Below are 23,422 nucleotides of genomic sequence, written 5' to 3'. Positions count from 1 at the left end.
TATCATTATCAAAATGATATTTTTTTTGTTTTTTTTTTGTTTACATTTATACCCCGCCCTTCTCCGAAGACTCAGGGCGGCTTACAGTGTATAAGGCAATAGTCTCATTCTATTTGTATATTTTTACAAAGTCAACTTATTGCCCCCCCAACAATCTGGGTCCTCAGATATAATGTTTATCAAAGTGGAAACATAGTACAAGAAGTTCACCTACCTGAGGTACAGGAAGTTCTGAAGAGGAACAAGGCTTACTGACCAACCAACCATTTTTTTTATGCAAGAAAGAATACAGTTCAGACACACAAACCTCCAGGAGGTTTGGAGAATTCCCATCAAGCTTAGCCCGTATGGCTAATGACAAAATGTTATAATTATGGTATTATAGTGCAAAGGAAATGGTGATCTTGCTATTTGTTCTGTTGCACAGGTATATATATTCATTTGAGAACTATTTTTATGGAACATATTCATATGACTTACAAACCAAAATAAAACTTTACCATCAATATATCCTGCTAATATACCTCTGGCACCAGCTGATTCTTCCTGAGTCTGGAAACTGCACGTCTCCCACAGTTCATCAAAGTTGCTCAGAACAGCTTTGGGCTCATTTGGGCTTTTCCATAATAGATAATTCATTGGGTTGCTCGCTTTAAAGTTTAGGAAGATAAACCAGTGGTTAAAAAGTCCACTAAACAACTGGAAATGTGGTGCCTATTACACATAAACCATAAATCATTTCAAGCACACGTGTAATGTTGTACTTTTATCTGTTTCTAATTTTCTCTCAAGTTCAGAACCTTAGTAAGGCTTAATTATAGTAGCATTCTTTCTGCTATTATGATCTTCCACAATGAAAAGTGTCCATGGAATGTCAAAAACATATAATGCTTATTAAACACAATTGTCTAGCTTGTTAAAAAGTTGTTAACTGACAGTATATGCAGTCCCCCTCTCTTTTTGCTGGTCCTTTTTGAGATTTGCCTTGACACGTCCCACAAATCCAGCACTACAAGCCTCTCTGAGTCAAGGTGAAAATTTTCTCAGTCTGTCTCTATCTTCTGACAATTTTCTATATCAACTCTAAAGAAAATTGTGTGGTCTTTGCACAGAGATAGCAGGCTTTTGTAATGTGGAAAACATTAATTTCTAGCTGCACATAAGTAGTAAATCTATTAATGACTTTTTCAGACCTATGTCCCAATTTTAGAATAGAACAGAATATAATTTTTTATTGGCCAAGTGTGATTGGACACACAAAGAATTTGTCTTGGTGCATATGGCTCTCAGTGTACATAAAAGAAAAGATAGAATTCTAAGATACAACACTTAATGATAAATGTTCATAGGGTACAAATAAGCAATCAGGAAACAATATCAATATAAATCATAAGGATACAAGCAACAAAGATACAGTCATAAGTGGAAGGAGATGGGTGATGGGAATGAGAAGATTAATAGATTTTGAATTAAGATTTTGAATCCAGATACATGACGGCTATCATAAAATATAATGAAACAGTTAAAACAACAGGTAATTTAAAACTCTAGAAAATGTCAAAATATGCCAATGATTAGCTAAATGAAACAGGAATCCCATAAATAAGCATATCTAAAAGTCTGGGCAATCTAAAAAATTCTAATGTGGCACTTAAAGGAATCAGTCAATGCTAGATGAACCACATAGTAGCCTAAGACTAGATTGTTGAAGCAGAAAAGACCTGTTCTTGGAATATGTGGCTTCTAAGAAAGGCTTCTCATGTAACCGCAGATAGTTGGTCACACAGGGTGGACGGACCCATGAAAGCCACACAGAAACGTATGGAAGCTACTCAAAAGCGGCAATTTCATCAGATGGGATCAGGCCCAAGTGAAATAAAATCAAAGCAGAAATCTAAGTGCATGTTTGTGAGCAAGAAAGAATAAAAGAGCTACATGGACCTGTAAAATTATTTAAGATATCTTTTTAAAAAGCCTAAAAATGGCATGAACCTTCTCTAAAGGAAAACAGGGCAGCCTCATTAACTCCTGCTTTAGGTTCTATTATCAACCCAAAATATGACAGAAAACCTCATTGTTTCCACAACACCAATGTCCATAACCATCAAGATTGGTAGTGGCTGAAGTCAGACCAGGCTGTTTCTCCAGCCCCAAAAAGACAGATAGTAACAAGAATGTTCTGCAACGGAGTGGATAAAGGCATGAATTAGTTCAAAAGGAAGCCTTTGAACATTTTCTAATTCAGAGCACAATTGGTAATCAAGCACGGTAGATAACAGTGGGCTTCTTCATAAATAAATCTAATTATGGAGGAAACAATCCAGATAGTAAAAATACTGGTGCAAAAACAGAGTACCTGTAATGCTGCCTATCTGACACTTTGATCAAAAGAGACTAGCAGTGGAACCCAACATGTTATCTTGGATTTCAACCAGGACTGCTTCTCCATCTTCTGGATAGTATCTGCCTTTCTCCACAAGAAGTCCTTTAAAGCAGGGGTCTCCAACCTTGATCCCTTTAAGACTTGTGGACTTCAACTCCCAGAGTCCCTCAGCCAGCGAAGCTGGCTGGCTGAGGAACTCTGGGAGTTGAAGTCCACAAGTCTTAAAGGGACCAAGGTTGGAGACCCCTGCTTTAAAGTAAGTTTTAGGCTGTGAAGACATTTGAAGGGACTTTAATTTGGCTGAACGGAAGCCCTGGTATGAGGGTCCTTCATACACACAACATGCTCAAGTCACATGGGATACTACCATGTCAAGCTTTAAAAAAACCTCAACATTTCAGGAGTGACTTCAAGTGGGTTCAAAAGTTCTCCCTACTAAATATGTGTAGGATCACATTATTTCTGGAATTCTGGCTTGCCTTCTTAGCAATGTCTGGAGTACAATGTTTTATCTGGGAAATCCACAAGGAAGGGATTTTATGACTTTGTACAGTGAGCACATGGATGTTTTAAGTCATTTCTAAACTAACTCATATTTATGTAATTTATAATCCATTTTCTCATCCAGAGGCCACTCAAAGCATTTCTTTTTTCCAAATAGAAGTCTTCTCTGAACAACGAAGATATGGCTTTTCTGTATCTCTTAAGATCATTAGAAAAGATGGATCTGACCTCAGGCCTATCTTGTTCCACACACTGTACGTATTGTAAGCAACAGAAATCTTTTGGGTAGATGGACATCAAAACTTCTTCGTATGTCTCAGTAACTCATACTAATTCTGGTAATAGAGTAAAGCATTCTGGTTTTGCTTATCTTTCTGTGCAAGAATGCAAAAAGTTGTTATTTAATGTTTATTATACACTTTTTGTACTACAGGAAGGGAAATTGAATTTTTCAGCTTATGGTATGAAAGGATAGCTGTTCACTACAAATCGAGGTGATATTGAAATGACACTTGATCTAAAAAAGAGCAGAAGTCATAATTTTAATTTCTGTTCTCTTTTTCTTCTTTCCCTGCCTTCTCTTTTTGTTTTTCTTCAATTTTTATACTCCTATTGAATTCAAAATTTTAATAAAAACTGATCCTATAAACAGATAGTATCAACATTATAGCATGAGCACAGTGTTATCAGGCTGAATATAATTGGGTTGCCCCTCTGCTTAAATCCAGTTATTCCAATCTATCTTGTTTATAGAGGAGAAGTGCTTTTATTTCCAAACCACTTACATCTGAACAGCTTTAATAAAACCTAGCAAGAGGCATCCCCTTTGCTTCTGTGCAACTGCTAATGGTAATAATAAAAACCCTTTTCATAAGGAGTAAGCTGTCACACCAGAAATTCCGCCTCTACAGTCGGAATGGCTAAAACACTGGTTAGTAAACAAAACAAAACCGATTTTTTAAAGATAACCCAACCAATAAAGCAGACAGTATGAGAGGGTGGGTGGCACCACTGCCATTTTTGAGGTTTCCGACTGTTCCTTGACTCTAAAAGAGAACTTTTTTTTTTGGGTAAACCTTACAAGCTGTTTAAATTACAGGGTGTGCTCTATCAAAGCTTGTGTTTTTTTTTAAAAAAAAACATTTCATCATAACCCAGCCTGCGCTATAGAATGTTAGCATTTAGTGGTTACAAGTAATTGGATGGGCTGGAATGAATTCTGCACACTGTTAGTAACTCCGTGAGGCATTGACACGTACGAGGACCGGGGCAGGCCGGCAGCTGCACACCGAAAACTCCCACTGGCTCCCTGAGAGATTCCTTTGGTTTCCCAAGGCTGCAGCTCTGCCTCCCGACGGGTTTTCGCCGCTTTCGGTCACGCATCCAAGGCACCTACCCGCGCCTCACCCAGCCGAGGGCAATTTCGCTCACCCTAAAGGACCCCCACCGCCCCACCGCCCCAAAATGCACGGGAGAGTCAGTCTCTCCTTATGGCAGGACTCGTCAAAAGACGTGGGGAGGACCTATTGGCAAGACGTCGCACCAGGCGAAGCTCGGGACAGCTTTGAGAAAACACCGGGGGGGCGGGGGGGACACCGCTTCCCTCCTCCACAGCACGGCCGCCAGCGCCACGACCCGGCCGGCCGGCCGGCCAGTCTCTCCCGAGTTCCCCCCACCCACCCCATCCCTCCCCCGCTGCGGTTCTCCTCAGCCTGAGCTCAGAAGCGGGGCGAGCAAACGCCCGTCAAAAGAAGAGAGGAAACCGGCCGGCCGGAGGGAGCAAAGCAGCGAAGGATGAGGCAGAGCGCGACTTTTTTGTTTTTTTGTTTCTTTACCTTCCTCGGCCGATTTCATTCTGCGTGCGCTGCGGCTGGAAGCAGAGCCCGAGTTTCTCTTTCACCCCGTCGGTTGGCTCTGGAGGCGCGAAGCGGCTCGGAGTTAAAAGGATCACCGCCGGGCATCCGCTTTCGTCCAAGGAGAAGGCGGGGGAAGAAGGCAGAAGAGGTAGAGGTCTCTCTCTCTCTCGGTCCAACGTCCCGCTTATGCCACCCGGCGCCTCTCAGGACAGAAAGGGCAGAGTTGAGGTTGGCGCTGCCCCGTCAACCGCAGCCTTGGAAAGGCCAGGCGGCGGCGGCGGCGGACGTTGCTTATTGGAGGACTTTTTCGGAATGAAGTTTTAAAGAGGCGCTGGGCTCTGAGGCAGCGGCTCCCCTCCGAGAGGCGTCCCGAAGCGGGGCCGGGGAACGAGAGGCGGTGCGCGAGGGAGGGAGGGGTTGCAAGGCGAGCGCGCGGAGACTCCGGCTCCCGGGAGCAGGGAAGAGAGAGAGCGCGCCCGGCCGCCCGCTCGCCTGCCGACTCGAGGAAGTTTTAAGTCCGAGCGCGCGCCTCGCTCCCTTCTCTGCGGCCGCCTTAATTCGACACCGGGGGCTTTTAATTTGCTCAGGGAAGTTTGCAGAATCTCGTTCAGGTTTTCTCTGACGCAGGGCAGCCCGGCGTTGGTTGCCTTTTTAAAGCTGGAAAACACCCCCCCTTCCTCCTTCCCCCTCCCAGCCCCTCTCCCCGCCCAGAGCCCCGTGATGTCACAGCTCCCGCGAGCGACTCTTGGCGCCCTTTGCAAGGGAGCCCAGGGAGGGTTGCGGGGGGGGGGGGGAGCTTGGAAGCCGAGCGGGAAGGCCGAGAGAGGAACTAATATACCGCCCCCCCCCCGAAACCCTAACCAGCCCATTGGCTTTTCGAGAGCCTTTAGGAGCCTCAAAGGGGGGGGGGTTTGAGGATGACGTGAGCGGGGGGGGGATGGGGGACTCCCTTAGTTTCAGTAATCCCGCAGTAACTACGGGAGGGATGGAAGGAGGGTTTGGGAGCCTACGCGTGCTGAAATCGTGGGGGCTTTAAAAAAAAAAAGTAGACTTCTCTGGAAATTTGGAAAAGAGCGCCGATTGGCAAGCAACAGCAAGGAAAGACCCGTTTCTGTGCAAGTACTGAGAAACCGGGAAGGGTCCCAACCCATTACTTGTATTGACATTCTTATTATTCTGTACATCTGTCAACGGCGTTGAGCGGCTTTCGAAAGCAGCGCGGGGAAATCGGAGTTTTAAACTTGCAGCTCCTCCCGCTGTAAAGGTGCTGCCCAACCCCACCGCCCCACCCGCGATGAAATGGGCAGCAGAAGCTGCAATCGTTGTTAGTGACACTTTTCCCCCTCCCCCTTTTCTGTTTAGCGTGTCTCCCAAGGCAGGCGCTATCTGCTGTATCACCAAGCTTTTTTCTTTTTCCCTTTTCCCAATTGCCAAAAGGAAGATCACAACTCCTTTCCGGTTGGCGAAGAAAAAACTGGGCGGTGAAACAAATAAATTCCACGACGCTTGGAGTTCCAAACAGAAGCTCCGTCTTCTTTCTTGGGCAGGGGGGGAGGGGAGAGGGAGGAAAAAGAAGGCGAGGATGGCAAGCCAAAGTAACGAAAAGGGAAGTCAGATTTTCGGATCCTTCTGCTCTGCGGAAAAAAAGAAGCCACCTCGGGCATCGATTTTGCACAGTTGACCGAATGGAATAGAAATCATAGCGGGGGCGACAGTTTCCTTGCCAAAAGTTCCCACGGACAGAGAAAGTTTTCGCCGCGGCGCTGAACTTGCGACAAGCCAAGCCGTGGCAACCACGTGCGCCCGCTGTTGTGCAAAATTTAGCGCCCCCGCAGCTGAGAAGAGGAAGAAGGCGGGCGCCCGTGCTTTTCTCCGCGCGTGCAGCTTCGAAGGAAGTAATAAAAAAGGGGTCCTATCGCGGTTCCTTGGAATAAGTTGTGTTATGGGATGTACTCATCTGTGCCACTCGTGAGCCGAGTGCCCTCGTCTCCACTGCATCAAACAGTCCGGATTCTTTGCTACTAATAGTTACATGGGCATTAACCGTGGGCAACTGTGGTTAAAGCCAACTACAGTAGGCGTCAGCGCCATTAGGTTCTGTGCAGAGCACACTGGGCAGCAGTACAACTACAGTACTAAACACGTGCCATAAAAACGAATAGTTCCATCTCTAGCTTATTTCCATGCCGTTTAAAGTCCCCGATAGGGTTTAACTGTGGCCCTGATTTTGTGGCACCTATAGAAAGTCTTGATGAGAGTTGCTGAGAATTGTAGTTCTGTGAACTTTCCATGCACCTTCCTGGCGGTAGGGGTAGGGAATCCCTCTGGCGATCCACTACCAATAGCTGCATTTCTGTCTCTCGGCTGTTTCGTCTTTCCCCGCTTCTTTAGGCAGCTTCTCCCAAAGTGTGCCTCTTGAAGTGACCTCACCCTTTCCAAATTCTGCTCGGGCTTCGGGGAAATGTGAAAAGGTTTCGTTGTGGGTAGGTGGTGATCCGGTAAAAGATGAGCAAGAATTTAAATGAGGAGTGATCAACGCTAGTCGTCGGTTTAAGTTTTTGGTGACTTTTGGAGTAACCAACTTCCCGTTCCGTTTGCAACACTGCAGCCTGCGCTACATTTCCCAGGTAGAGGAACTGGTCGGCGACTTCTGAGAACCTGCCTTTGACTCTCCCCGAGCAGTAAAATGGCAATTCATCGATTAGGGCGATTTGTAAAGAGAAGAGGAATGCAATCTAATTTAGTTGCAATGGAGAATATGAGTTGTGGACCTTCCCGCAAAAAGATGCTCTTGAATTACAAATGCGGAGATGGATGAAAAATTTATTCGCAATTACGTTTGCGACCCCCTGATTAAACTATGACGGGGGTGAGGCGGTGGACCTCATCGAGGACCGCTCATTTTTCTTTGAATCGCCGCCAGAAGACACCACTAGCAATGCCACTTAGATTTATATACCGCTTCACGGTGTTAAATGCGGAGAATTGGCGGCCATCCAACAATGACCTGCTCGTGTAAAAGGGCTGCATGTCACACATCCTAAAAATGCAGGGTTCGGAAACCCCGAGGTGGCCGCGCAGATCCCTCTGCCACTGTCCCCGTGCTCGCTCATGTGTCTAAGCGCGCCCGCCCGCCCTTGATCAGTTGCTTTCGGGACGCAAATCCCACTTAGATGGCTTGCAATGAGCACGCTGTTCAGTCTGCTGAGCCCACCCCATTCCCCCACCCCATGTTTTGAGATGAGGCTGCACCAGGAAGGCGCTCGCTCGCTCTTCCCACCCTTTGCCCCTTCTAAACCCCTCCTCCTCCTCCTCCTCTGAGCGCCTCTTAAATTGCCAGGCGCGCCCTGGCTTCTTTTTGCGTGGGAAAGGGCCACGTCTTTGGAAACGCGCGCCTTCCGCCACGGGGACATGAATTGACCCTCGCATCCCTCACGAAGGTGCAGGGAGAAGCCCACTCGACGGCAGTCGGGTCACCCCAGCAGGAGGCCCCGTTTGGCGTGGGCAAGATGAGTCCAGGCCGTTGGCCGGAGCTGCAAGCCCCCGTCCTCTTTCACCACCTCCTCCCTCCCTCCTCCCTCCCTCCCCAAGGCCGGGTTGCGGCGCGGGGGGCGAGAGCCGCGGTTGCTCGGTTTGGCCGGGTTGCGGCGCGGGGACCAGAAGCGGCTCCCTCCTTTCCTGTCTGCTCTGAATGCTTTCTTTGCTGCTGCCTTCTGCGCCGAAATGACGGGATCCCCGGTCTGTTGCCTCCTGTTTAATGCCGTTGCCGGGGCGACCGTGGCCGGCCTCCAAGGCCGAGGGAGTTCGCAAAGAACTGCAGCCAAGTAACCTTGGCCGCCTCGCTGCGGCGCGCCGCTGGCCCCACCGCCAGATGTTCTTGCCTGCTCGCCGGACCCCGCCGGCCCCGGCTCTGGCTCGGCTGCCGGCTACCGACGCCAAGCCGAGGGGACTCCCTTCTGTTCCCCCCCCCCGCCTCCCCCTTCTCCCCAGTTTGTTTACACGGGCTACCAGGACCGAACTTTTATTTTAGGGATCGGCGATGACTAACCGAATTGCAAGGAGCGGCAGGACAGAAAACAAGGGCTATTTTTAGTCGGGCTGTTGTTTCAATCGCTCGGGGGGTAGAAAGTCTCTCCCCCCCTCCTCCCTTCGCTTCCAGATGCCAGCTACTTCTGGCTGCAGCCTTAATTGAAATAACACACAGACACACACATACACACAGAGGTCTGTCCAGGATTTGCACCAGCAGACATGTAATGGCTTAAAAACAAAGAACCACAGACCAAAGCACATACACACCTACAGAATCGGCTTGCTAAGTCCCACACAGCATTGTTATGGATACAATTGGGCTTACTTTAATTTGACATTTTCCCTGAGACCCACCCTCATTGTGTAAGGCTCAGATGGCAACCACCAGGTGTTCTTCAGTTGACCTCTCTTGCTGGAATAGCCATTCCAGTCTGGAATGGTTTGTTCCAAAAATATTTTTTTTAAAAAAAACAACCTTGCATATTTTACAGATAGTTTTTAACTTACAACCACAATTGAGCCCAAAATTTATATTAAGTGAGAAATTTGTTCAGTGAGTTTTGCCCTATTTTGTGACCTTTCTTGCCACAGTTGTTAAGTGAATCAGTTCTTTTGTAAGACAGTTATTAAGTGAATCTGGTTTCCCCATTGATTTGGCTTGTCAGGTCACAAAAGGAGATCACGTGACCCCCCCCCCCAGCAACGATCATAAATGTAAGTTGTCAAGCATCGAAATAAATCGTGACCATGGGGATGCTGCAACGGTCATAAGCTTAAAAAATGGTAATAAGTCACTTTTTTCAGTGCCGCTGAATGAATTGTTGTAAGTTGAGGACTACCTGCATAAGGGTGTCCCTGACTTGGTTGTAGTTAAAATAATCAAAACTGCGGACTACAGAAGCGACCAGCTCCCCACTTCCTTTTTATATATAGCAATATAAAAAAGGGTCAATGAATGGCGAGGGCCACCTTGATATTTTTTTAAACCTACTTCTTCCATGGAATTTGGCCTGGGTCTTCAGCTGCATTCACGAGAGAAGGGCTAACCCCCTGCCCCAGCTATATTTTTATCTATTCAGTTCCTGCAGTTTTCCTCCTTGGGAACAACCAGAGCAGTGGTCTTATCTCATATTCTAAAACTAGAGGTTTTTATAAATAAGGACTGTTTTTTAAAGTATTTGAGATGTTATCTCTGCTGTACAGAACATCTGTATATTCCTTTTATGTTTGGTACAGCAGAATAAAAAACCTACTGGAAATAGATTTTCATTATTTGTCATTCTCAAATCCAAACTGAGAAAAGGCTGAACGTGACCTGAAATTAAAAACAGACTTTTACAACCAGCACGCAGAACTTTGCTCATCGAAACCTCACTTCTATAACATTAAGAAAGCAAGGGTATTAGTAATGAAAACACATGCTATGGAAAAGCGGAGAAAATTCAGGAAGTAGTACTCTCAGACTCCCAGAAGTTTTTGGAATGACACATAAGATTTTAAAACTTACTATTTTTTTTTATTTTTTTTGCTGCTTAACTCGCCCCAAGCGACTCTGGGCCTTGTTGGACTAGAATGACAAGGTATGTGACAAAACATGCACAACAGGATAGTGGTATCTGGTCTCCAAAGAATATTTTTTTATCTATTGTTGATAGCTAAAAAGTTTGTTGCAACCTTAAAGGAAAGGCTATGGCATTTCTCAAAGATGGAATACACCAGCTTTAACCCGTAGTTTGTTTTAAATGAGATTTGTTGAATAAACTACTATGCTTTACCAGCCACAGTGGTTGAGTTCATTTATTGAACTAAGCCCAAACCAAAGAAATCAGATTATAGGTTAAAGCAATGTTTATGGCACTTCCTATGCTTCATCTGTAGTTTCATAAAGCAGCCACTATTTTCAAACAACCATTCACTGTCTATGTTTTTGGGCTTCAGGAACACTTTGTAAAGATCAGAAGGTTTGTTAGGGCTACCCACCTTTTGATTTTCGGTCCCATCCAGGGTTTTTAATGAGCGGTTGAGCAAATGGAGAGTAGCATATCGAAGGAGTAGCTTTGAGTCACCATGGAAAATGGGGATGCTTTATTTATATAATATTTAATCCATTTCATAACTGCCTTTCAAACCAATGGAGTAAAAGTTATATGCAAACTGCTTTAATTACAACTGTTCAAGCAAAATATAATGGTAAAACATTCATCGTATATTACTTAATTCTAAAGTAACTTTCAGGAGCCATCCTGAGAGTTGATTTATCAGAAGAGCAGCTGGAAATGGAGTCAACTACTCGGGGGTTAGGACGTTGAGCTTGTCAATCGAAAGGTCAGCAGCTCAGCGGTTCGAATCCCTAGTGCTGCCGTGTAACGGGGTGAGCTCCCGTTACTTGTCCCAGCTTCTGCCAACCTAGCAGTTTCAAAAATGCAAGTAGAAAAAATAGGGACCACCTTTGGTGGGAAGGTAACAGCATTCCGTGCGCCTTTGGCGTTGAGTCATGCCGGCCACATGACCAAGGAGACATCTTCGGACAGCGCTGGCTCTTCGGCTTTGAAACGGAGATGAGCACCACCCCCTAGAGTCAGAAACAACTAGCACGTATGTGCGAGGGGAACCTTTACCTTTACTTACTTGCTTCATTCCAGAAGTGAGTGGGGTGTCTATCTCACCCGGAACCCTAGTGTTTGCCAACAACCCTGACTGATATTGAGAAGAGGCTAATTAGAAGGGCCACTGAGGACTTTAAATGGCCTGTTTATCTGTGCAGCTATAATATAGGTGGCTATACCCATTATTCTGGAAGGTCTTCAATTCACTATTCTCTGCTGCTGCTGCTGCAATGAAAGGCCATCTACCTTCCTTTGAATCAGTATGAAACCGCATTATTGGTGCAATTACACAAAGCAATGTGTGATTGCACCACTTGGAGAGTGTGCAGAATAAATGAAAAATACCATTCTAATACTGATACAGCTGAAGCCACCTTAAGCCTTGTTGCGGACAATATCACAGGGATGTGGCAGAAAGAGATCAATGATGATAGGTAGATGTTGGAAGATTGCATATAGATAGATAATAGATGATAAACTGATTAGATAGGTCAGGGGTCTCCAAACTTGGCAACTTTAAGCCTGGTGGACTTCAACTCCCAGAATCCCCTAGCCAGCAAAGCTGGCTGGGGAATTCTGGGAGTTGAAGTCCACCAGGCTTAAAGTTGCCAAGGTTGAAGACCCCTGAGATAGATGATAGACAGGGACAGGTGGAGAGAGAGTGAAATGGGACATTGATGTGAAGAAAGCCTACAGCAGGGGTGTCAAACTTGCGTCATCACATAGTGATGTATTGCTACTTTCTCCCCCTTCGCTAAAACAGGTGGGCATAGCCAGCGCGTGATGCATCTGGCCCATGGGCCGTGAGTTTGACACCCCTGGCCTATAGAGTGCATTATCGTAGTCCATCTTGGATGTAATTATGAGGTCCTTCCTACGATTTGAACAGCCTCCACTCTACTAGTATTTCAAAAGAGCCCTGAAGGTGTTTGGAGAGGATGATTGACACCCGTTTTCCTTCTTTTTCTTTGTTCTCGTCTAGGTTGATTTTCTCTGCCATGTTTGTTCCTTTGTTGTTGTTGTTTTTGCTGTTTTGTGTTTTTGTATCATTCTTTGTTTTTTAGTTGGAGGAGCTAACATTTGTAGAACATAAGCTTCTTCATAATGTCTAGCTAGACTTCAACATCACAAAGGAACCTTCAATTTTGGATCCAGACATACTTCTTGCCAGCTTGCAATCTCTTCCACTGTTTCATCTTTTTCATCGTTTCACTGTTTATTTTATTGTTCTAATCTATATTATCTTACAGGTAGTCCTTGATGTAACGATTACAACCTATAATTTCCATTTCCAAGCAAGACAGTTTGTTGTGTCTTGCCCGCCCTCAGAACAGCCGGGGCCTTCTTACCTGCTCCCGAACACTGAGGAATGTATGCCTCCCGGCCCCAGTCCTGGCTCCATGCCCAGACAAACTGCAGAAGAAGGAGCACCTCCCAGCCCCAGCCCTGACTCCATGCCCAGGCAAACGGAGCAGCTAGACCCCTCCCCCTCCTCCACAGCATGTGAGCCTGAGGAGGGTTTATTCCCAACAGCTGCTGATTGGTGTGACCCTCGCATCAGAAGGCTGGATAGGTGGAGGCAACAGAAGGAAGGGAGGGGCAGGCCTTAATGAGTGCTGAGTCATGGAGCCACACCCCATGGCCTATATAAAGGATCTGCTTTCTGGCAGTCTCTGAGTCAGGCAAAAGTCGAACTTATCTTGCTGAAGTCACTTACTGGTCTCCTGCCTGCTCTGAGGACTTTGCTAGGACTTTGGGCAGAGCTGCAGAGGCAAGCCTGATTCGGATTTCCCTGACCCGGCTGTCAGTGGAGGAGTGGGACACGACACAGTTGTTAAGTGAGTTGTGCCCCATTTTACAACCTTCTTTGCCCCAGCTGTTAAGTGAGTCACTGCATGTTGTGCCTCGCTCGCTCCCCCCGCCGCAGCCGGACCCCTCTTATCTCCTGCCGGACGCTGATAGTACAGAAGAATGTCCTGGCATGCCTCCAGCCCCCAGCCCTGGCACCATGCCCGGACAAACCGAACAAACAAACCTCCCTCCAATAGCATGTGCGCCTGAAGCCAGCCACGAGCTGGAATTACCAACAGCTGGAGACGAAACGATGCAATGGATAGATCCACGCTTCCGGAGAATGGAGAGGCAACGTCAGCAAAAGGAAGGGAGGGGCAGGCCTGGATAAGTGCTGAGTCATGGAGCCACACCCCATGGCCTATATAAAGGATCTGCTTTCTGGCATTCTCTGAGTCAGGCAAAGTCTAATCTGGATTGCTGAAGTCACACCTTGGATTCCTGCCTGCCCTGAGGACTCTGATAGGACTTTGGCAGAGCTGCAGAGGCACGCTTGATACGGACTTCCCCGACTCAGCTGTCAGAGGAGGAGTGGGACACGACATCGCAGTTGTTAAGTAAACCATGTGGTTGTTAAGTGAATCTGGCTTTCCCATTGATTTGGCTTCTCGGAAGCCAGCTGAGGTTACAGATGGGGATCACATGTCATCACCATGTCAAACTGTCATAAATACATGCCAGTTGTCAAGCATCCGAATTTTGATCATGCAGCCATTGGAATGCTCCAGCGGTTGCGTATGTGAAAAATGGTCATAAATCACTTTTTTAGCACCATTGTAATGATCACAAGACAAATGGTTATAAGTTGACGACTATCTGTTGTTCTGTTCACACTCTTTTCATCTCTTCCTTTTTATTGCTGTAAGCTGCCTAGAGTGGCCCCACGAAGAGATAGGCAGCAAATAAATTTAACAAATAATAATAATAATCCAATATTTCAGTTCATTCATAAAATAACAAACGGGTAGTCCTTGACTTACAACAGTTCATTTAGTGATGTTCAAAGTTACGATGCTGAAAAAAGTGACTTATGGCTGTTTTCCACACTTACGACCATTACAGCATCCCTAAGGTGATGTGGTCAGAATTCAGATGCTTGGCAACTGACTCATATTTATGATGGTTTGCTGTGGCCTGAGCTCACGTGATCCCCTTTTGTGACCTTCTGACAAAGGTCAACGAGAAAGCCAGATTCACTTAACAACCATTTTACTGATTTAACAACTACAGTGATTCATTTAACAGTTGTGGCTGGAAAGGTCATAAAATGGGACAAAACTCACTTAACGAATGTCTCCCTTAGCAACAGAAATTCTGGGCTCAGTTAACGTAAGTTGAAGAGTACCTTTACTGTTTAAACTGACCTTTTTTTTAAAAAAAAAAGTTATTTTTTTGCGCTCTTACAGAGAGGGACTCCTTAGGGTGCCGTCCGCCAGGCAGTGCCGACTGGCGACACCCAGGGGAAGGGCCTTCTCTGTGGGGGCTCCCACCCTCTGGAATGAACTTCCCCCAGGACTCTGCCAATTTCCTGACCTTTGAACCTTCCGCCGCGAGCTTAAAACACATCTATTTATCTGTGCAGGACTGGACTAGAATTTTAGTTTTAAATTTAATTTTAATGGGGTTTTTATCATTTTAATTGTAATTTTAAATTTTGGCCTATTTAAATAAGTTTTTTAATTTAGTGTTTTATCTTGTATTATATTTGTATTTTTATCGGGCTGTAAACCGCCCTGAGTCCTTCGGGAGATAGGGCGGTATAAAAATTTGATTAAATAAATAAATAAATAAATAAATAAATAAATAAATAAATATTTTCATTGATTTAAAAACCGAACGCAGTAGTCTCCAGAAAATCTATCCCAAGAAATATTCCTAATTTTTTTTAACATTGTTCCGTGAATGGCTGCTCTCTCCTAACAATCTGCAGTACTGTTATTTTCAATTAAATTCAGCACAGTTTCCATAGGACTTGAGCCTGAACCAGCTTAAGCATTCGTTTTATCCCTGCGTGTTATTGCCTCTATTCCATTCTCTTCATGGTTATTCCTGCATTTTTTTTATCATGGCTCGCTCCATCAGTCGATTAGTTCTCCCTCTTCCCCATTTCATTAACTTTCCATTTAAATGCACTATCAGCTTTCCTTTAAGACACAGCTTTCCATTGTGTAATAGTGAATTCCAGCACACAGGCCTATCTCCCAAGGGTACCCAAATCCTTTCACAGTCTGGAGCATTCCTGAAATTTATCAGCTATCCCCATCCTATTATGATGTCATCTCTATGTCTGGACCAGCAGTTCAGTTTATAAGTTTGAAACAGAGCAAACCTTAGCATACAAAGCGATTTGAAGGATTCTCCCCACTTCTGTTTTGTCTGTTCCATGTGTAGTTTGTTCCATTCCCCCAGCCCAGTCTCTGCCCCTGCTGTAGGGCTTCCCATTGAAACCCCCATTGTTCTTCAGGGAGTGATATTTGGACTTTGGCTACAACAAGGAAATGGAACTTAGCCACAGGCTGGACTGGACCATTTACTCCCCCAGCCCAACCTACTTCATAGGATTTTTATAGAGAAAAATTGGAGGAGGAAATACTATGTATATTATCCCGATTGCCTGGAAATAAGGCGGAATGCCAATCAAATAAAATACCAAGGAGATTGTCAGGTACCCTTAAAAAACCGAACAGCACTAGCTCTTGATAAAAATTTGTATATATTAATAATATTTCTCTATACAAATTTTGAAAGAATGCTGTAAGTTTGTGCTTCACAGAAGGCAAATCGATGAATTTTTACAAGCCATCTTAAACTGCGGTATGGCTCAGGCTGTAAGAAGCCTGTTATTAAACACAGCTGCCTGCAATAACTGCAGGTTCTAGTCCCACCAGGCCCAAGGTTGACTCAGCCTTCCATCCTTTATAAGGTAGGTAAAATGAGGACCCAGATTGTTGGGGGGGCAATAAGTTGACTTTGTATATAAATATACAAATAGAATGAGACTATTGCCTTACACAATGTAAGCTGCCCTGAGTCTTCGGAGAAGGGCGGGATATAAATGTAAATAAATAAATGAATAAACCATTTCCAGTATTCATGATCTACTGTACCACAACCAAGACATCAACTAAACATATTCAATACTTCGACTCAGAGCTATTTGAACAAAATTTCTTTTCAAGCCATCAAGAGTTTTTTTTTTAAAGTAAAATTAAAATCATTTAAACATGTTTTATGGGGCAGAATGATATCCAGTTGATTTTAAGCAATTAGGACAGTGAATGGACTGGGATGTCCTGGGGATAAGGGTTTGAAAAAGTAAAGAAGAGACTGTGCAATTGAAGCTACTATCTTAATTTTTTTGACCCATCATTATTTGGATGCCCCGGGACCTGGGTTCTACTTGAAAATGTTTTGTAAATAATATAATTTACAGAATGGTTGTGTCAGGGTTCCAACGGATGCCCTAATTAAATCATGAGGCTCAAGTCAGGCTTCAAAAGAAATCCAGTTATTTATTAGGAGCTTCATGACACATTCCAAGTGAAGCCAACTCTGACCCCACGTAATTTATGGTCCAGACTTGACCCTGGTTTTTTTTTAATTTGAATTTATTTCCCGCCCTTCTCCGAAGACTCAGGGCGGCTTACCTTGTGTTAAGCAATAGTCTTCATCCATTTGTATATTATATACAAAGTCAACTTTTATTGCCCACAACAATCTGGGTCCTCATTTTACCTACCTTATAAAGGATGGAAGGCTGAGTCAACCTTGGGCCTGGTGGGACTTGAACTTGCAGTAATTGCAAGCAGCTGTGTTAATAACAGACTGCATAACAGAATGCATTAGTCTGTTGAGCCACCAGAGGCCCAGGGTGTGTAAACAGTCACATTTGCCAACCGAGCAATTTGGTGAGTTGTAGAGATCACTCCCCTCAGGCCGCTGTGGGTAACCCTGAGAGGCAGCCTTGAGAGAGAGATGCCTGGAATGTGCTTTTGTTTTTGGCTGCCATGCTGCTTCGTCATTTTCCCATCCCCCTTGCCTATGGCAACTTGAGAGCAGGCCAGGGATGCTTTGCGAATTGACAGGTTGGGGGAATAGGGAGAAGCTAAAATGGGATTCCTTTAAGTACCCTCCCACCCCAGATGATTCAGAGCAAAAGAAAAAAAAGGGGGGGATTTTATGACTGCTATAGGGATTTAAAGCTGAGATGATAGCAATAGAGATATTCTTAATCTCTCTCCTTTTAGGCTGCCCGACAACATCCTTTTTTTTTTTCATAGAGCAGATTCATCATACGCTTCTGCCCTCCTGCCTAAGGAGTGCAGATCTCTTCTGGATGTTTGCTTGCCCACACATTTAAACGTGTTTGAAATATGCATTTGTGGGTTCAAAGAAAAGTGGGGATTGAAAACTTTCAGAGTGGAGGGACATATGGTGATAGAACATATATCTGAGCATTAAACATCATCAAAAAAGGACAACAAAGAATGTTCTTTCTGCGCCAACTCAGTAAGCTCAAACTGCCCAAGGAGCTGCTGATTCAGTTCTACAGAGGAATTACTGAGTCTGTCATTTGCACCTCTATAACTGTCTGGTTCGGTTCTGCAACCTAACAAGACAGACAGAGACTTCAGAGAATAATTAGAACTGCAGAAAAAATAATTGCTACCAACTTGCCTTCCATTGAGGACCTGTATACTGCACGAATCAAGAAGAGGGCCGTGAAAATATTTACAGACCCCTCGCATCCAGGACATAAACTGTTTCAACTCCTACCCTCAAAACGACGCTATAGAGCACTGCACACCAGAACAACTAGACACAAGAACAGTTTTTTCCCGAAGGATATCACTCTACTAAACAAATAATTCCCTCAACACTGTCAAACTATTTACTAAATCTGCACTACTATTAATCTTCTCTACATTCCCATCACCAATCTCTTTCCACTTATGACTGTATGACTGTAACTTTGTTGCTGGCGATCCTTATGATTGACCATCATTTGTGTTGTAAATGTTGTACCTTGATGAACGTATCTTTTCTTTTATGTACACTGAGAGCATATGCACCAAGACAAATTCCTTGTGTGTCCAATCACACTTGGCCAATAAAAAATTCTATTCTATTCTATTCTAAAGCAGAATTGAGGATTAAATCAGTTTCTGCCAAAAGTTCAAGCAAAGATCCCTCCATTAACATAACTCTTTACCTTTTGCCATTTCTAGTAATGTTTCATTTCACCAGCTGTAGATGTCCCATTTCCTTGGATTGGATTCCTTGGTATCATGAGCAGTTCTTGATTTGATCCAAAGACAGCAGCACATCTTTCCCAGTGACACCTGCCCTCTGGAAGGAGATTCCCCCTCCCCCGAAATCTGTGTGGCTGCCACCCTGTTGGAGCTCCCTAAGGTCCAGAAGACCTAGTTATCCTCCCAAACCTTGGGATGAGATGAAGGGGACCCCCTTGCTGAATGTGTTTTTGCATAGGGCAACCAATTTCCATGTTATTTGATTCTGTGCTGACTTTTTTGTGATTATTATACTGAGAGCCGGTACGACTCGCCATGGACTGAAGTTGAGCACTAAATTGAAATAAAACTTCAAATGATGAAATTGTGACCATATAAATGGAACAACCAACAGTTTCTTCAACCAGAATTGCAAAGTGGAACTAAAACCTTTTATGCCTACAGGACGGGCAGGTTAACGTATTTAGGATCCATTTGTTTGCTTGTTTGTTTATTTGTTTATTTGTTTATTTGTTTATTTATTTATTTATTTATTTATTTATTTATTTAGCGTCTGGTACTGTAGAGTACCAGTACCAGGTGACAGTACTAAAAATATATAAAAGGAGGACATAATACTATGGCACAGATATGATAGAAATACGTAGTCAATTTTGCAAGGAATGAGGAATTCAAAAAATTATATGTTATATGGTATATTTTGAAATATAGTGGTTTATGAGAATGGAATGTTCTACATATTAATATCTTGACTATTTTTCCAATTAAGCACAGTATTTATTGTTTTTCCTCCTGTATAAGCTCTTTATTGGTAGCTAGTCACTATATGATTTGCTGTTAGGCATGGAGCCCCACAGTCACATTCAGGAGAGGATACCCAAAGGATAAACTGAAAGGAGCTTATTTCTACTCTTTTTTTAAATTAATCAGATTGATTGATTATTACTGTGACATCAAGCTGACAGGTAGATTCAAATCGCTGATATGTAGGCACTTTCTTCCCTGCAAGGAGGTCAGCTATAAAGATAACAGATTCCAAGGATGGATTACTTAGAAATAAAACATAAGCAAAGCGCACATGTTGCATTGCTTTGCTCATTCCTCAAAACTACCATTTGCTTTATGTCCAGAACACACATAAACAGAAGAATACACTTATAGATGCAGACACAAATTCATATCCCACTGGCACAAATTAAGAAATTAATTCAATTCAGTTGTTAGTCACTACCTGGCAACCACAAAATATAGGATAATTAAAGTATTGGGGAAGGGATATATTTGCAAATGAGAGAAATTCTATTTACTGAAATAGAAATATATAACAAGAAAGAACAATGCAAAGTGTGTAAGTAAGGATCCTTTTATTCAAATCTGGTTCTATTTCTGAGCTAGACTAACACACTTACAGATTTCCTTTACTTGCACAAACATCTTCATGGACAGAAAAATGAAAATATACGTATCTTTTTTTTAAAGATACTTTCCTTCTTATTTTTCTTATTTTTTATATATTCTAATATATATGATTTATTTCCTTCAATACAAAGCAGCACAAAAATTCAAAGCTATCCTGTGCAGTTGATTTTTTTCCTCCTACAAACTCTATAGCAGCCAGCAATCCCAGGCTTGGTTTGTTGAGCAAACAACATTGTCATGTCGAAGTCGACGGAGTTGTAAGTTTTCTAATCTCAGGATTTCATGTCTGTTGGTATAAAGTATTTTGTTGTTTTCAGAGGAGTGAAGAACTCTTCTAGTGAAATATTTCTGGACTCGTTCTATTGTATTTATGTCAGAGATGTAGTATGGGTTCCAGACGGATGAGCTGTATTCAAGAATACATCTGGCAAATGTTTTGTATGCTCTAGTTAGTAGTGTAGAGTTTTTAGAAAAGAAGCTGCATAAAATTAGGTTTACAACTCTTAGGGCCTTTTTTGCTATGTAGTTGCAGTGGGCTTTGGCATTAAGGTCATTTGATATGAGAACTCCAAGATCTTTGACAGGGTGGGGGTCGTCAGTTAGGTAATGTCCATTAAGTTTGTACTTGATGTTAGGGTTCTTTTTTCCAATATGTAAGACTGAGCATTTGCTGGTTGAGATTTGGAGTTGCCAAGTTTTAGACCAATCAGAAATTAAGTCGAGATCTTCTTGAAGGGTAGAAGTATTATTAGTGGTATTAAATAGTTTGACATCATCAGCAAAGAGAATACAATAACTTGAGATGAGGTCACAGAGATCATTTATGTATAGTATGAAGAGTGTTGGTCCAAGAACACTACCTTGGGGAACGCCACTTTTGACAGGAACAGGATTTGATATAGCGTTGCCAATTTTGACCACTTGTTGTCTATTTGACAGGAAGGCATTTATCCAATTGAGAATCTTGGGTTACTCCTTATTTGAGCAAATTGGTGACGAAACCAAAAATCACTTTGGAACTTAGCTACCAACCTGCTACCATCCATCTTGCAAAATTCAAAATCAGCTTCAGAGTTAAGCACATGTAGCCCTTGAACACACTAGGAGCATTTAAAGTGCCAATTTGAAAGCTCTTGTTTCTGTTTAAAACGGGTGATGCCACACAGTTACAAATCTCTAATGTAATTGATTTTTAAAAAAACCTCAAAATTCCACAGAAAAGTGTCCATCTAGAACTTATTTTTATTTTAATGTGTCTTGTGCCGTTTTATGCATATTTATTTTAACCTATGAAGTCCTCTGAGTATAAGGATGTTGCTTGCAAGTGAAATGAACTGGCTGTAGAAAGTGATACTTCTGTGGTGTCAAGATCTTGAGGACAGAAATTGCTCTGCTGAAAACACATTGACTTTAAGCCAGAAGTTTTCCTATTGGGAATTATATCTGAAACATATAGTAGAGAATTGAGATATTTGATTGTAAATGTTTTGACAGCAGCAAGGATTGTGTTTGCTAAAAATTGGAGAAATGAAATATTACCATTGCAAGATGAAATTATTAGGGAAATGATGGAGTGCGCAGAAATGAATAAATTGACATTAGAAATTAGAGAACAAGAAGATAAACCATTTTATAAGATATGGGATCGCTTTTATCAATGGTTAGAAGGGAAATTATGTTAAAGGGAATTAAGAAAGGTTAGAATAAAGGGAAATGTTTAAATTACATAATTGATTTTAGGGAATGGATTTGAAGATGTATAATATTAATTTGAAAAGTGACTTTAAGGGAGTAATTGAAATCTTACAGTTAATTAGAGATTATTTGATTACAGTTGAGATACATATCAGATTGACAAAATACAAGTTCAGATAAATTAATTGGAATGTATATAGCATGTAGCACATAAGATTGGGGACCAACCCACCGACACAATGTATCTGGATCGAAGATAATTTTATGTATGTTTGTTTGTTAAAAAAAAAAAAAAATTTACAAAAAAAAGAAAGAAATTGCTCTGCTGCCTTTTTAAAAAAAATTGAAATCATTTCTTGGTGTGTAGCACCCTCTTCTGGGATATATTTGCTAGGACAAGAGAAAAAAAATAGAATAGCATATTCAACAAAAGGGCAGAGGATGGAACAACTACATAAGCTACCATACATATTTACTAGTGTTTTTGGTTAGATGTATTCATCTGGAAGCATTTTAAAATCTTGTACATATAACCAACTTAGAAAATAATGAGTGTTCTCCCCAGCGCTTGTGTAGTATTTTCTACTGTGCAGCAAAAGTTCATGCATTGTTCAAATTATTTTGTTATTTCTTGCATTTTCTGATTATCATTAGTAAATAGCTTGGGACCTAGAGGAAACTTGGTGCAGCTTTAGTCTAGTATTAATATCATTATTGCCAGCCCAAATCAATCCCTTCAAGGTGAAGTCTTCTTGTCTGCAAGTTATAGATCAGTGTTTTTTCAAAGTTGGAAGATGGATGGACTTCAGTTTCTAAAATTCCCCAGCCAATATGTTGGATTAGATTAGGGGTGTCAAACTCCTGGCCCGTGGGCTGAATGCGTCACATGCTGGCCCCGCCCCTGCCCGGCTTAGTGAAGGGGAAAAAAAGTCTGAAACATCACGTGACGCTGCGAAGATGACGTGAGTTTGATACCCCTGGATTAGATGTATTTTGACTTCCTGTTCTAAGACTGAGGCAGATGACTGACATAAAGTCACTCAGCTGCCTTCTGATTTTAAGGTAGGACTGATATCTTGGTCTCCTGCTCCTACTTTAATACTTAAACTACTACAGCAAGTTGGCTGCCATTTAGTGTAATCAATGAAAAATAAAGGCCACATTATTTATTGCAACCATTTATGAAAATGATGGAGCAGGCATTAAGCAATTTCTTACTGTCCTGTTCTGAATACAAGATACTAATTACATAATCTCATTATATATCACGGAAAACAAAATGGGAAGTTATTCCCTCTGCTTAAAAATTTGCACGTGTCTCCGACGCATTCAAATATGTGAAGCGCTGAAGGCTCAACAGTGAGTTGTGTATTTGTATGCATGGATATTACAATTTGGACATTTTCTGATATAATTTTGCTTGTGAAATTGCCTGCACTAGAGTTTACCAGCTAGCTGAGTTGAAAAAAACTTACAAGAAAAAGGAGCTTAGTCCTAAAAAGGACTAGTGACTTATTCTGAATGTTGCTGAATGTGTTCAATGGAATTTAAATGGTCATAAGTGGTCATAAATTCCCAAATCAATACTTGAAACCTAAACTGAGCTACTATTTGAATCATGTAGCACATAGGATTAGCCATAGGTTTCACTTTAGCTACTATTTAGCAATAAAACATTTTTGAGTGAGTCGCTTTACACCTTCAATTGCCACTAATAAAAACTAAAGCAGGGTTGTCAAACTGGTGGCCCGTGGGCCGGATGCAACACACGCAGGCCACGGCCACCCCAGCTCTGCGAAGGGAAAAAACGTCGCGATACGTCAC

General features: G+C 42.8%; 1 protein-coding gene across 1 annotated transcript in view; it reads right to left on the bottom strand.

Moving 5' to 3' along the window:
* Positions 1-5,123, bottom strand: part of NFATC1 (nuclear factor of activated T cells 1) — a 138,174-nt gene extending 133,051 nt beyond the window's left edge. Inside the window, exon 1 of the mRNA XM_058175265.1 lies at positions 4,723-5,123. Within this exon, the coding sequence (XP_058031248.1) occupies positions 4,723-4,741 (19 nt within the window). The 5' untranslated portion in view covers positions 4,742-5,123. The remainder of the gene's footprint in view (positions 1-4,722) is intronic.
* Between the last annotated feature and the right edge of the window lie 18,299 nt (positions 5,124-23,422).

This window comes from Ahaetulla prasina, chromosome 3 (genome assembly GCF_028640845.1).
Source record: "Ahaetulla prasina isolate Xishuangbanna chromosome 3, ASM2864084v1, whole genome shotgun sequence".
In the NCBI taxonomy this organism is placed as follows: domain Eukaryota; kingdom Metazoa; phylum Chordata; class Lepidosauria; order Squamata; family Colubridae; genus Ahaetulla; species Ahaetulla prasina.
This window is presented reverse-complemented; position numbering and strand designations above follow the sequence as displayed.